Here is a 15182-nt window from a genome sequence, read left to right as displayed (position 1 = left end):
ACATAAAGGCTGCTGTCTGTATCAGTGTGAGTCTTAGCTGGTCCCTTCTGACTGCACTCTCGGTTCAGCTCTGTAAGAAAGCTGAGAGCTCAGGAGAATTTGATCTGTGTTTGAGGTGTGCTTGCACTGAGCAGCAGCATGAGCCTGTGGACAGCCAGTCAGTGGTGCTCCTAGCTGGAGGAATGGCTGGGAGAAGCTGCATGGACCTTTGCACAGTGAGCACCAAGCCTCTGAGAGCAGCTCATCTGGCCTCCAGCTCTGCTCCGTGTTACAACCATGGCTTACAGACGGGGTTAGGTGCAGTAGCCCCTGAAGTCACCCTCCCCTGCTCCACCAGCAAGGCTGGTGTCCTGAGCTGGGGAGGGAGCAGGCTGGGACAGCACACTCCGAGAGACCCCTGCCAAAGGACCCAGACGGGCCGGGCAGAGCTGCCCCACGCCGCTGCTGCCTGAGGCTGCTGCCACTGGCACCCCTCGGAATGACACGGTGGTTTTTTGTGGCTTTCCAAAAGAGGATCATGAAATTTGGTGCAGCATTACAGAATGAGCCCAGTGGGCCAGGGGATAGCTCAGGAAATGCCTCCCTGCCCGTGGCCCCGATGGGGGTGGGAAATAGAGTGATTCCTGCCTGGTATCCTGCCTTCCTTTGCCTGCAGGAGATTTGTACAAGCATGGTTGGCTCACCTTGTGTACCATCATAGATTTGGTGGTTTCACTGCCCAGGGTTCATCATGCAATATGGTTTTGCAAGTGTGAGTGCAAAGGGAGTTGCTCAGTGGTTGTTGCCATTGGGATCACCAAAACTGCCAAAATTTGTCTGATATACAGCTCAGCCAGCAATTGTTCCCCTTTACTAAGGTCCTTCCTAGGAGGGGTAAACCCCCACAGAATCAGCTTTGGCATAAATTGCCCACAGAGAGGTTTCCTCCCAGCCCCACTAGGACTTGGCTGGTTGCCTCACCTTCACCAGGGCTTTACTAGAGAGCTGCTGAGTTTGTTCTCTGTATGCCACATATTGGTAACATCTTGCTAAAAAACAAGATTTCGACCTTAGTGGTGTTTTCCAAAGAGAAGAGTCATTTTTGGTTTAGAAAGTCTTATTTTCCTATGAAAGTAAAATAAAAGAAGAGGTTTCTCAACTTCTGAAAGCATGGGAAAGGCCCACTTTCTTACAGCCTTCATATTTTTTGCCTGATATTTAGTTTTAAAAAAAAGAGGTTTTTATGTGTCTTGCTTTTTGAATTTACTGCATGCAATCAGAGAGGAGTAATGGCACAGGAATGTGGGGGACTTCTGTGGAAGTATGCATTTTTTTAATTTTCTTTTTTTTTTACCAAATGAATTAAGTATTTGTTGGCTGGGGCTTTTTTGTACAAATTGATGCTTCGAAAGTCTCGCCCCCAAACACAAGCAATTATTTAATTAAGAGGAATAATTATGAAATGTTACTTTCAATCCAACTCTACGCTTACAATTTAAAGCCACTGCTTTTCCATAGCCATGCCCAGTTCACCCAGGCTGGGAGCAGTGGGGGGAGAAAGCAGGGAGTGCCCGGCACACAGAGGGGACACGGCAGCGTGTTTGCCGTGCTGGAGGGACAGGGGCTGCAGGAGGAATTGCTGTGACTGCCAGGGACATCCCGAGCCTGGCCAGGCTGGGCTAGCAGCTCCTTCTCCTTCCCGAGCCTGGCCAGGCTGGGCTAGCAGCTCCTTCCCCTTCCCGAGCCTGGCCAGGCTGGGCTAGCAGCTCCTTCTCCTTCCCGAGCCTGGCCAGGCTGGGCTAACAGCTCCTTCTCCTTCCCGAGCCTGGCCAGGCTGGGCTAGCAGCTCCTTCTCCTTCCCGAGCCTGGCCAGGCTGGGCTAACAGCTCCTTCTCCTTCCCGAGCCTGGCCAGGCTGGGCTAGCAGCTCCTTCTCCTTCCCGAGCCTGGCCAGGCTGGGCTAGCAGCTCCTTCCCGAGCCTGGCCAGGCTGGGCTAGCAGCTCCTTCCCGAGCCTGGCCAGGCTGGGCTAGCAGCTCCTTCTCCTTCCCGAGCCTGGCCAGGCTGGGCTAGCAGCTCCTTCCCGAGCCTGGCCAGGCTGGGCTAGCAGCTCCTTCTCCTTCCCGAGCCCGGCTCTTCGCTGCACGTACAGCCGTAGTCTCTGTCATCTGGCAGCTTTCATCGGCATTAAAGGAAACATTTCTAAAGGAAATAGAGTACATTTTACTCTCTCCCTTGCATTTCCTTGATCGATTAGCAAAGGGAGGAATGTTTCCTCTTTCCCACTCTTTTTTTCACCCTCTTTTTAATTTTTTTTTCTGTCTCCAGATGTAAGCGGGGCTCTATTTCAAGCCGTTCGCACATGGTAAAACACGTGCCAAAAAGTTGACAAAATGTAGCAACAACAACAGGAGAAAAAAAAAAAAAAAAGAAAATGCAAAGCGTGCTGCAAAAAAGGTGTCCGGGACCTTAAATACTGTAGAGCATCACTGACCCCCACTGGGCTGGCACACTCACTGCACCGCTCCGGTGTGTGGGGCTGGGACACGCTGCTCTGCGAGGGGGCATCTTCCAGCATCTTCTGGATCCCTACAGCGGCTGCAGCCCCCCGAGCCTGCCTGCTTTCCGATGTGCATCAGGAACGTACTAAAAAGACATTGCCTTGGCTTGCTGCGAGGGACATTGTGGTTGGAGGGCAGAAATGCTCACTAGTGGTACTGGTTGCTGCTCACTGAGATTTTTTGCTCAAGTGCTTGGTGAAATCTCTCTTGCTGGAGCAGGTTCAACAAGTATCTATCAAGAATGCTGTAGAGAGTGCTGCCTTCAAAGCAGTAAGATCATTTCCACGTCTTCTCAAGATCCTATTCAACCTGATTTTTTGTATTTTTTGGGGGAAAATCAGGAGTGGTCCTCTCCATTTTGTGGCAGTAATAAATTGTGGCTGCAATAATTTCAGGAGGTACCTCTCATTGTAATCTGCTTTATATCAGAAACAAGCTAAATTGTCTCTTGTGTCCAGGGTCTTTAGGAAAGGGGAATGTAGTTGGGTAAAGGATCACCACCACACAGGTGTTGAAGGAAGCAAACGCCTTTCTTTCTCTGTCAGTAAACCAAGGACAGTAGTAGAGGCACAGAACTCTGTGTGCTCAGTTGCTATGTGGCTCAGCCAGGCTTCCAGAAAGGGATTCCATGGTCCACACAAGGAGCAAATTCCTCCACTTGGAGAGGAGATTTTAGCAAGACTGGTGCTGGGAGCTCCCTCTGAAATGGAGTTTTTATGCCACAGGCCCTTCTTACCATCAGGTCTTTTCAGAGTTGGCCTTGTGGTTAAAGAAACCAGACTGTGATTGAGAAGATATGGTTTCAGTTCCTGGCTCCATCATAAACTTCTTGTGTGACCCTTGGAGGGTTATTTAACCTGTGTGGGTCTCAAGTTCCCTGCCTGCATGTTGGGTGTCCTAAGAGTCCTCTACCTTCCCTGGGGTTTTGGAAAGGTGCACTGTGAGCCCTGGAGATCAGCTGGGACAGTAATCTTGTGATGAGCAGCATGAAGAAATGTTTGAGAAGGTAAAGTGCTGGCAGAGTGAGCCTGCACGGTTGCAGTGCGTTTGCTCTGTGGTGTGGAATGGGACCTCCAGGGCATACTGAGAATGTGTCAGGTTTTTACAGCCAAGCAAAGTGAGAATATGAAGCCGTATTGTGGTTGGAGGAAAGGGATGCAAACAATGTGAAAGTGCAGCTACTGCACAGTGCTGTACAGTACAAATGACAAGTAGGTCACTGCAGGGACCTGTACATCTGGAGTACAAGTGCAACACAGTTAAAGCAGAATAACCAGGACACAGTAATTAAATCATGGCCTTGGATTTAATTTATGAAGTGTTTCAGGCACACATTGCAGCATGAAGCTGTGTTTACTGTGAAAGATTGTGTTTTCTGACGTCTGTTGAAGAAGAGGGAATTAAGATTGATCTGTCTCATGTCCAAAGGCTGTGTAAGACAACTGATGCATACAGCCTGCTACTGTCAAATGGTGACACTTCAAGCTTGGATCCTGGCACAATAAACCATTGCCAAGGGCTTCCCACTCAGTGAAAAGTCTTGAGTTCAAAAGCAAGAAAAGGGTAGGTAAGGAAGGCAAGGGTAAGATGAGCTAAATAATATAGTTTTCTACAAAATGTACAAAATGCCTCTGGGTTTCCCTTTGTACGATTATTGCAGTGCCCTGAGTGCCAGAATGTCAGAATCACTCTGGGACAAATATGATCAACACATCTGTGTCTAGCCTAATCAGTTAGACACATACCTCCCATGTACTATAGAAGGACATAAACCCTTCCTTGTGGATCAGAGACCCCTCTTCTATTCCCTTGGGATGAATCAAAGAACCCAGGACCTGTTGAGCACTTCTGAGTTGCAGAAGCTCTGACACTGGGACTTTACTTGATTAGGGTGTACTAAGTTAAGGTCTGCTGTTACACTATTATCCTAATAATCAATTTCTGCTCCTGTATCCCCTTAAAATGGAGTAATTGTGCCTGTCTGACATGAGTGTCCTGAGGAATCCCATGTGCTTGGGAAATGCTTGAAAACCTTCGGATAAAAGTCACTAGTAAATAGGAGGGAGAGAGGGGAAAGTCTTGTTGCATTGTTGACTTATGGTCAACGTTGTCCTCGAAATGCTGTTTTGTCATCAATATTTCTTCATTAGGAATAATGATTTTTCCACATTTACTGCCAGCTGATTCAAAGCCATCCAAAAGCAGAATGTGTCATGAATCTCTAAAATGCATTTGCTGGCGAACTCTAAACATAGATGATTAGAAAAATAACGCAGCGGAAATACTGGGTGTTTTGAGGCTGCTAGGGGAACTTCTAGTGAGGTATTTTGTTCAATGTATTTATATATTTTAAAAGAGTTCTTGGTACTGTTTTGAAAAGGCACATGCTGTATCTTTTTAGTGCTTTCTTGCATTGTGTGTCAGGGCTGCAGTGCGAGCCGGGGAATACACTTAGCTGATCAAGGGAAATTGTGTAATTGATAGGCACCAAGGAGATGACCTTGTGGTGTATTCCCACAGTACAGTTAGGTGGGAAACAGTTTTTTCCATCATGCAGTTTTTTGAGATATCAACATTTTTCCCCACATTTCAGCAAATGCAGAACCTCCCTACTTTGATGCTTTTATCAGAAAATTATCCCCTATCTCTTCTCTACATAGAATGCATGCTTTGAATTCATGAATTTAAGCCTTTGTGGAGAGGTTTGCACATTTTCTCTCTGCTTTCTCTGCTCTTGGCATCTGTAGTTACTGCCTGAATTGTCTGTGTTAGGCACTGTACATCACAGTGGTGCTGCCAATGGCTTAATGTGTAAGTAGGTATGACAGAAAAATAATGCTGTAGCCTAGAAAAGGCTACTGAAGTCCCCAGATGTGCAAACAGGAGCATCTCAAGCCACCTATGTGGAGTTACATTGCCTTTATCTTCAGCTCCAGTGTGATTGCTATCAGAATATTACTGCCATAAGCATTAGTATGACATGTACCTATTCCATCATCCATCTTCAGTGGTGGTTGTTTGTCATGTTTTTGCTCATGTTCCTAATCTGATGTTTAAAAGTGACGGATGTCCTAGATAAGGTTGGACACCCTGTGCCTAATTCCTCATCTTCAGATTGTGCCCAGTTTCTCGCCAAATCTTAAGAATCTTGCTGAGTAACAGTTCAGATAATGGCCTTTCCTATTCATCTTCCCAGTTAAAACCTGCATCCAAGCTCCAGTGACCTTGAATCTCTGCAACATCCTTTTCAAAAAATGCAGTTTCTCTCTATTCACGCTCAACTACCTGCAGAAATAACTCTCTGGCTTTTAACTTAGGCCAGGTCATTTCTGCCTCTCAGTTGTAGAGTCATAGAACATCCTGAGTTGGAAGAGGCTCACAAGGATCATCAAATCCAACTCCTAAACATCTCTCCTCTGGTTTCATTTCTGCCTCATATCAAACAGAAGCTTCATGTCTTTACCTGCATGACCTGTAATGACCTATTCCCACCCTTCTTCCTCTAGTATTCTCTAGTGACATATCAACTCATCCTTCCCATCTGAAGGCGTCTATGTTCAATCTTCAAGCACTTACATTCTCTTTTGTGTTGTCTTTGTCCTTTCTTCAGAAGCATTCCATTAAACTTCCTTTAAACTCCCTCCGGGTCCTCTTTCAAATTCTAACTTAACCTTTTCCTTTGCTGTGCTGTCTACAGACTCCTTGTCAACAGAAAAACATTTAGAGTGTTGAGACCACAGCTTCCCTTGCAGACTGGTTTTGTCTGATTGTCTCCTTCTGTTTTCTATCAGTACCTGGTTGTTATTGCTTCTATGAGATTGTAAACTCCTGCAGTTGTGCCCTTCTTTGAATTCTGTGTTTTTCCAATACCCAATGGATCTGTTCTATAATCTGAGCAGCCAGGATCTGGGGGGGTACAGGCAAAAACCATGTAATAATAGTAATGAGATAACAAGAAGTTAGAACACGGCATTATGTGCAATATGAGCTTCTCTTCTCCCTTGCCCCTCTTCCTTCAGATTAACAATATTTCATTTTTTTTTACACAACAGAAGACAGTGAGTGAGGAGGTTTCAGAATAGAGTATAGTAGCTGATGTATCCTTTCAGCTGCTGAAGTGTTTCTGTGTGATCCGCTCACTGATGGTGGCATTTTCAGCAGGGAAGCCTCTGTGGGCACTGCTGTACATTCCCCCAAAGGTAAGACCACCATGTGGCAGTCAGGCTGGGCTGAAGGAAGGTCACAGCAGGGCCAAGGTTATGAACCTCTTTCATGCAAAAATAGAAGACTCCGGTCTCCCAGGCTTGCTGCCAACATATCGCCTTCTAGTTTTGCTGAAATAATCTTGAAAAAGGATCTAAAAAGGGCTGAAGGGGCAAAAGAAGAATGTTGAAATGACATAGTTTCTCATCTTCATGCAGTTTAGTGCTAATTTTGTCCTTTGTCTTTAAGCTGCCTTTTAAATGCTGTTTGTGGAAAGCAAATGGGTCACGTTGTTCTGTGTTTCTACTGTAATACGCTGCCTGCTATTTTTCTCTTAGATTATTTGTGTAATCTTTTTTGTGCAATCTGTTTGTTCTTGAGTCTTGCAAACTTTGCCTTTGCTACTTCTTTCCCAATAAGCAGCGCAACTTGTTCTGTGTTCACTCATGGGTATTCTGCACACAACAGACTGGGTTATTTGAGCCAGTGTGAAAATATTAAAATGGGGAACATGTGTGGGCACTTAATTGTGGTGAGCCCAACCACAAATACCTTCGCCGTTGGTAACTGGCACACAGGAAAAGCAGACCTTTGTTTTGTTTTTATCAAACATAATGATAGACACATTGTTTTTAGTGGGGTTTTTCTGGTTTTCTAAGGAAATGAGGCTTGTGCAATTGCACTGCCTGTGTGCATGTGCCTGTCTGCTTGTTAGTTCCTCCCTCACCAACACTTGAAACTAATAGGCATTTTAAACTACATTTGAGCGAGTTGCAGGAGTTGGAAGAAGAGATAAGTTTTTGCAGAAGTCTTGTGAGTTCCCAGATTGCACCAAGGTCTGCAGAAGGTGCAGTCTCCCGTGATCATATTGCTGCAAACCAGATCAGTAGTGTATTTACCCATGTGCCTTTAAGTGGATCCAGCTACCCAACTGTAAGCTCCCAAATTTGAATATTTTGCCTTATTTGCTTTTACCTTTTGGGTGAGTGAGTCAGTTGGGAGAGCTGCTAGGCACAGAGCTTGTGTTTTGATTCTCACTGCAGTGGCCATGTCTCATGAAAAACATGGTTTGCTCAAGGCCACAGTATTATAATTTGCATATAAACTTATAAAAAAGGAATCTTTCTTTAAGCTTTTCTGTGTGAGGGTTTATAGGAGTATTTCTGTCTGTGTACTTAATAGCAGAAACTGGACTTCTCATAAATGTAGACAGATTAAGTCTGTTGCTGCCTCAGTGGGAATCTTCTGTGGAAAAACCCAAAAAGAGGAAGGAAAGCCTCAGGAAACAAACTTAAAGGGGAGAAGTTGGTCAAGACTTATGTTGTGCTACTCTTTGGTTTGTATCTGACCACCAGCAGTGTAGTTGGGGAATACCTCAGAGCTATGGGGGAGTGTACCACAGGGCACCTTTGGGAGGCAGAGAAGATCTCTTTATGCTTTGCTTGAAGAGGGGACAGAGGTACAAAGGCACTGAGTGACTTGTCAAGATTACAGGGCTATGTGAGTTAGGAAACAGACCCAGGTCTCCTGGCACAAGTACAGCCAGAAGTATGGTCTCCACGTAGACACCTTCAGCAAATGAAGACATGCCTTGGTCTAAGAGGAAGATAAATGCTGAAGCACACAAGAGCTGGCTAAATTATGAATGTGAGAAGAGAAGGAGGGGTAGAAAAGATTCCCACATGTTCTGCTCAGATGTTAACAAAGAAAGCTGAGAAGTGTTTGCATAGACACTACATTATTCCATGTCCAAATGCCTCATAAAAATAATACCGGATGATCACAGAATGGCACACTAGGGAAAATAAATTCTTCAGCAGAATATTCCCTCTGGAAAAACACTGTGTAAAGTAATACACTAATGGCTTTCAATTTCATGTTTTATATATAGAGATATTAACTGCTCCCCAGACGTCTCTTCGTATTACAGCCCAGCTACACGAGATGTTTGGAGAAGGCCCTGGAGCAGCTCTGTGCTGTCCACACGCAGGGCTGAGCAGGGCTCTCCTGTGGTACACAGGAGGTGTCTTCTGCCTCCTTCTCAGTGCACTGCTCGCTCCTGTGGTTCTCTCCAGTGGCTTTGGGTTTTTTTTCTTCCTAGCCCTCATGGTTTTTTCCATTCTTCCCTTATGCTCTGTAGCCTCACCACCATGCTGGGAAACCTGAATTCCTTTTCTGCTCATAAAAAAGAGTCCTCTCTAGAAGTGTTACAGTGGAGTGATTAAAGCACAACAGTGACAATTCTAATAACAAATGCTAAGGAAAGTTAAGTTTAAATACAGCATTATTAATTCCATTTTGGGGATTTCCAGACTTGTCTGGATTCATGTGGTGAGTTCTCCCTCTACATTGCTCAGGCTGGGAGCTGTTTGAGTCAGGAACTGTCTGTCCTGTATAAAGCCAACTACAGTTATGCCATTGTAGCAAATTGTAATGATCTGGGTTCTTTTCCAAGCTTTCCTAATATATCTCAAATGTGTGTATGTATCATCCTACCACATCCTGAGGGATCCAAAAGTAGCTTACATGCTTTGTTCCCTGAATGTAGCTTGTTGGAGTATGGGATAGGCAGGAAAGAAGTCATGAGGGGGGGACATTGACAGTGCCCAGTGAAGGGCAGCAGTCCTGCTCTTGGGATGACAATACAGGTCTAAGTCCTTGTAGGAAGTTGTGCAGTATTTGCATGAAAAGGCCAATAAACAGACCATGGTATGTGAGAGCATTGTATCATTACTGGATTATGTAATTATTATCAGGTACATATTATTTCTATATGCTTTTATGAATAATTATATTTTGAACTCCATCTGCTTTCCTGCTTGTACCTCAGCTCTTGCTTCCCTTCCCGCCCTCACTGACCACACCACTCCATCCATGAAGTCTTCAAGAAGTGCAGGGCTCCAAGGCTGGGGTCACCACGGTTATTCTTAAACTGGAGAGTACCATTCTGAGTGGGACAATGCCCCAGATCATAGTTGCTCTATTGCCTTTGATGGGGGTCTCCTGTGTACTGTGGCTGACCTTGTCCTTAATGCCATTTTCAACATCAATTGCTGCATAAGGACATCAGAACTTCATTGGCTATCTCCATTTTCTAGAACTCAAATGGCAAAGAAAAATGGCAAAGGTGCCTTCTACCCACCTCTTCCATCATCTCTGCACCACCGTCCTCCCTAGGGAAATGCTTTTCCCATGAGCTAAGGAAATCTTGTCTTCACTTCAAATCTATCTGCCACATAAAATCTTTAGCACAATCTGAACAAGGCAGCAAGCTTTTTGTATGTGTGTGTCTGCAGATTTCTTGTTATGCATTTGTATCTGACATTAAGGACCTTTCTCAGAAACAGACAGAGCTCTTAAGCCTTGTCTGTACTTAGTCTTTACCAGCAGTTTCTGATACACCTTTTTTGAAGGATGGTAAGAATAAAGTATCCACACATCAGTTTCTTTAGGAATAGTTTCTGTGCTTTAAATAGACAGAATATCTTAATCTGTATTAATCTTTAAACAGAAAATAAAAGTAATTTGCTCCATCGAGAGAACTGGTTTAAGCTGTACAAGCAAAAACTTCTCTTTAAATTGTGCTGCCACCAGATAGCTTTATGAGGCCCCCTACAACAAAATCTTTTCATGTGGAAGCAAGGCTTAAGGCACAGGTTTATCCCATCTAACTGAGGAGCTGAGCATGACTATACAGCTGGGTTAGATGATAGCTGAGTGGTTCATATCTCAAGAGCTCAAGATCCTTACAATGATTGCTGGCTTCCAGCAGCACAGCTGACATGGGTGCTGGAGTGCTGTCTTGGGAGCCAGTTTCAGTCCTTTCTAGATCTTTTCATATGGACCAGCACCAGAGTGCCTTCCAGTGGCACTGGATCTTTGCCAGCAGTGGCACAAATTGTTTTTCTGTGGGGTGAGCTGCTACATCCCCCTCACCTGCTCGCAGCCACAGGCAAGTGGAGGGATCTCCTGTGCAGCTGGGATGAGGGGCTTGCCTTGACTGCTGTCCTTTCCCTCTGGTGACAGGACGCTGTGCCCGCTGCGGGGAGAACGTTGTTGGAGAAGGCACCGGCTGCACAGCCATGGACCAAGTCTTCCACGTGGAGTGTTTCACCTGCATAATGTGCAACAACAAGCTGAGGGGACAGCCTTTCTATGCTGTGGAGAAGAAAGCCTACTGTGAACCCTGCTACATTGTGAGTACCTGTTCCTCTTTGTGCCCTGATTTTAATGCACAGACCCGGGAAACATTTATTTCTTTCATTGCTGTGGAGTTGCCTTACAGTTAAAATCTTACAACCCTGTGGCAGTGCCATGAGCAACAAGTATTTTTTTATGGTCTTCAGAAGAACTCTGGTCTTTTCAGCTTACTGGGTGAATTACATTTCCTGGTCTGACCTGCCTCTGAAATGAAGTGGACACAGCAGGAGAAAGAGCTGGGTTTTGTGATTGTTTCATCTCTGTAAGGAATAGACTATGCAGTCATTTTTTAGCAGTAGTGTGGTTCTCAGCTTTCTGTGTTGAGAAACCTGATACCAAAATGGTTACAGTCTGTGGTGCTCAATGAGATTAAGGAGGTGGGATGCAAGAAAGCACTAAAACTTCTAAAATCGAGACTTTTGCTTGATGGAAGACTTTCTACTGAACTAAGGGTCTTTGCATTAGATATCTTTTGAAGCTTGCATTACCCTACAGTTTCATTTCATGCCTCCAAGGTCTTAAAGCTAGCAATTAACAGTTGCTCTGAGGAGCCGCACATTTTGAGAGGCTCCCATAATAAGTACCTGGAACCAGTTGCACAGGTGCAAATTAAAGAAACATCCCATAATGTGCCCGAGGCTTTACCTTGGTCTGACCTTAGCATCCAGTAAATAAGGATTATCCTTGTAACTTAGAGTAGGAAAAGCACTGGAACATTCTTAAAACACTGAAAGATCTTTCTCTAAACTTCCAGTTTGGAGTTCTTACAAACGCTGGACCTGAGACCCTTCCAGAATTGGATTTACACTTCTGAAAGTAAAAATTGATGTTTTTCATGACATTTCTGTAATTTTAGAGATAATTACAGCAATAATATTATAATATTTTTGAAAATGCCACCAGTATCTCATTGTTCTCTCTATTTCTACAGAGTCTTCACAGTGAGATTGTTACTGAAATATTGAATATAAAAAGGGAGGATTGTGTCTTATTTACAATGGCAGTGATAGATGGGACTTGTTAATTTGCTTTTAAAAGCTAAATGATCTTTTGGTGGAATATGTACCTTTTAAATAATTTCTATTTTTGTTTGCACTAAAATGATTGCACCATTAAAAATTTAAGTTTCATTTTGTGGCAAGTTTAACCACGTGCAAAGCACTGAAAACTTTAGGAAGGTGCATTCATAATATAATTGGAGCAACTTTATGTAACTGGAATTAAACATTTCATTGACTTCAGGCTGGAATTGACTTCATCTGCTTGCAGATTGATACTTTCTTTTCTTCTTTTTTAAATCAAGCATGCATTCTACACCACTCATCTGCTTTAGTTTGGGAAAACATCTGCATTAGCCACTGTAGTAATGGTTTAAGATTATTTAATCCCATTACTTATACACTTCATTAGCCTGAGTGAATTGTTGGCAATGGTTCAGTAAACTTCCTACATTGGGAGATAAAAGGATAAAAAAAGAAAGGGAGAAGGATTCTGTTCCTCATTTTCTTTCAAATTTATCTTCTATCTATTTAAGGGATAAAGGAACGATAATTGCTTGGTTGCATCTGCGTTTGTATGTTCTGTGATACAGCTTTGCAGCTCTGAGTACAGAGGAAAGAGTAAACGTTTAATAGCTTCCTTTTATATAACCAGAAGGGGCCTTTGAATGTTTATCCATGCAGTCCACAAAAACATGGTTATGGCATTAACCCAAAACACATCTGGATCCATCTGCTGCTGCACATGCAGGGGAGAGGATGGCAATGCTGATGGGGCTACATCTATGTAGCTGGACAGCTGGTACTGTCAGTGGAAAATGGGAAGCAGGAATCTGGCAGTCTGATGCAGTAAAGAAGAAAAAAAAAAACCCTAAGCACATATTAAACTATTAAATGTGGAAGAAACAAGTGTTGTGAGCCCATGTCTCAATGTCTTTCAGAAAGCTCAGGACTTGCTGTGTTGAAAGCCAGATCTACAAGGGATCTAGGCTTCTACTGTGCCACTGGCTTGAGGCCTGAGGAATTTGTGTCCTAGAGCATATGTCTCATTGATTTTTCAGTGGAATGAAGCCTGCATTGGCTTCAGTAGGATAATGAATGCCTAAGTACACTGAGGCTTTGAGCTAGGCTTGCAAGTTGTTCTTGCAGATGAATGAGACCCTTAAATTGATGAGGCACAGTCTGACTGCTTTTGTCTTTAGCTGCCTTTAGATGTGTGATGCAGTTATCCTGAACTCTGAGAGTTAATGACCTGCCTAAAATCTAGCCTGTCTAGCCACATTCTGCTGAATTGTGGCCTCTGATTATTTTTGTTTTGGTTTGGGGTTTTTATTCTGTTTCTTTTTGGTTGGTTGATTTTATGGTTTTTTTGGTGTTTGGTTTTCGAAGGTGGGTAGGTTATTTTTTGTTTCCCAAACACCCTGTATCAGAAAATAGCTTGGATACTAGGAATTCTAGATCTGTAGAAAGTCAGTGGGACTGAAGTACCTTTATTCAGATTCCTCTGGACCTGAAGTCCCATGGAAGGTGCAGCAGTTGTGACTGGCCCAAGACTGCACAGCTAATTCATGTCAGTGGCCAGCTGAGAAAACAGGGTTCTCAGCTGGTGTAAGTGTGAGTAATTCAGTGCAACTTGTTTCTGGTCTACCTAATTCACATCTACACATCCCTATTTTCCCAAGTCAAAAACTTTTGACCTCTTATGCAAGCCATAGAAGTTTCATTCATGTAAAGAAAATAAACCAGTACTTGCCTAACAACCCTTGCCTAGTTGTGATATACAAATTCTTGAAGCCTTTGATTATTTTTTAATAATTCACTGGTGTGACTTGTGGCCTTATGCACACAAAAACTATGCACAAAACAAAAATAAATGTTTTTCAACAATTAGAATTGGCTAATCTTCTCTGTTGTGTGACTCTTCTTAGCTGTGGTGTAGTGAAGCCATAATTAAGATTACTGTGAAGAGCTGTATTTAATTACTGGTTAGTCAGTCCCAAGCCTAAATAGCCCGCAGAAGCGGTTTTCTTTGTTGTTTTTGTTTCTGGTTTTATTTATCAGTGATCCAATTAAGATGAAATTCCCCAAAAGTCTGAATTAACATCTAAGGAAATCAATCACCTGTTTGAAAAGAAGTATTTTCTTTAATGGGAATTTGAGTACCAGAGTTAATTTCTTTCACACAAAAATCCTCCCACCCAAAAGCCCATCACTATCATTTCCTGTTACATCTTCTGAGTGCAGTGAGTTCTGTTGCCAATGTGTTTGCTGGTTTTGCTCTGCATCCAAGGATTCTTTCATTATTGATGTTATTTCTAAAAGAGTACCAGTCTTCTCCATTAAGACACTTCTGCTGAACTAAAAGCAACTGTAAAAACTAAAGTGTTAATAGGAGACAGATGTTTCCAGCCATTGTGACAGTCAGGTTAACATGTGAAATACCATGATAGGGTTTCCAGTGTAACCAGTGCACTGCTGTGCACGTGATAAACACCATGTCTGCAGTATGTTATCAGTGTATTTCCCCCCTCCCTTACAGGGCAAATTACTGACAAAAGAACATTTGGTTTGCTTCCTGTAAGTAGTTGAAGAGATTTTAACACTGGACTCAGAGCAGGGAAAAGGCTAAGCGTAATATCAGTGGAACTGTTATAAAAGACTGAAGAGCAAGATGTTGAACAGTGCCAGCTGTCTGCTGTCCAAATACTGTGTTATCATAAGGACTGAACACAAGGTTAACCAGACACACCAGTCTGGCAAGAGTGATGCTGCTGTTTTGTGAATGGGGTGTTCTTTGATGTCCAGATAACTATATCCAGGATGTGGAAATTTTCCTCCGTTCCTTCTCCCCTCTCCTGGCAGTTGGCAGCTGGAGATGTGCACTCTGAGGGGAGGGCTGGGAGGGGCTGAGCTCCTGCAGTTAGTGCAGGAAGAGCAATATTCTGCTGATGCTCCTCGCCTCTCAAGGTTTCTTCTGTTGTGTCCAAGTCAATGTGACCCACTTGAGGAGAGGACAATGGTGGGACTGGGAAGGGTACAATAAAGCAGAAATAACCAGGGTCAGATGAAAGACTTTAGAGAAGTGGTGGGCTAAAAATGATGAATGATTGAAGGAGAAGAAAGAAGCTCATTTCTGTCAAACTAGAGCAGGAGAGATGGTGGGCATGCTCTGCAGAGCCCTGTGGAGACCCAGGGATCGAGGTTTCCTATTTCTGGTTAGCACAGCAAGATATTGAAGACAAT

The 15182-nt window shown here is 43.7% G+C and overlaps 1 protein-coding gene across 1 annotated transcript in view; it reads left to right on the top strand.

The window, feature by feature from the left end:
* LOC117001014 (LIM domain containing preferred translocation partner in lipoma) overlaps positions 1 to 15182 on the top strand; it is a 326262-nt gene that overhangs the window by 267609 nt on the left and 43471 nt on the right. The window contains exon 10 of the mRNA XM_033069157.1: positions 10768 to 10937. Coding sequence (XP_032925048.1) covers positions 10768 to 10937 — 170 coding nt within the window. The remainder of the gene's footprint in view (positions 1 to 10767; positions 10938 to 15182) is intronic.

This window comes from Catharus ustulatus, chromosome 10, assembly GCF_009819885.2.
Source record: "Catharus ustulatus isolate bCatUst1 chromosome 10, bCatUst1.pri.v2, whole genome shotgun sequence".
NCBI lineage: Eukaryota > Metazoa > Chordata > Aves > Passeriformes > Turdidae > Catharus > Catharus ustulatus.
This window is presented reverse-complemented; position numbering and strand designations above follow the sequence as displayed.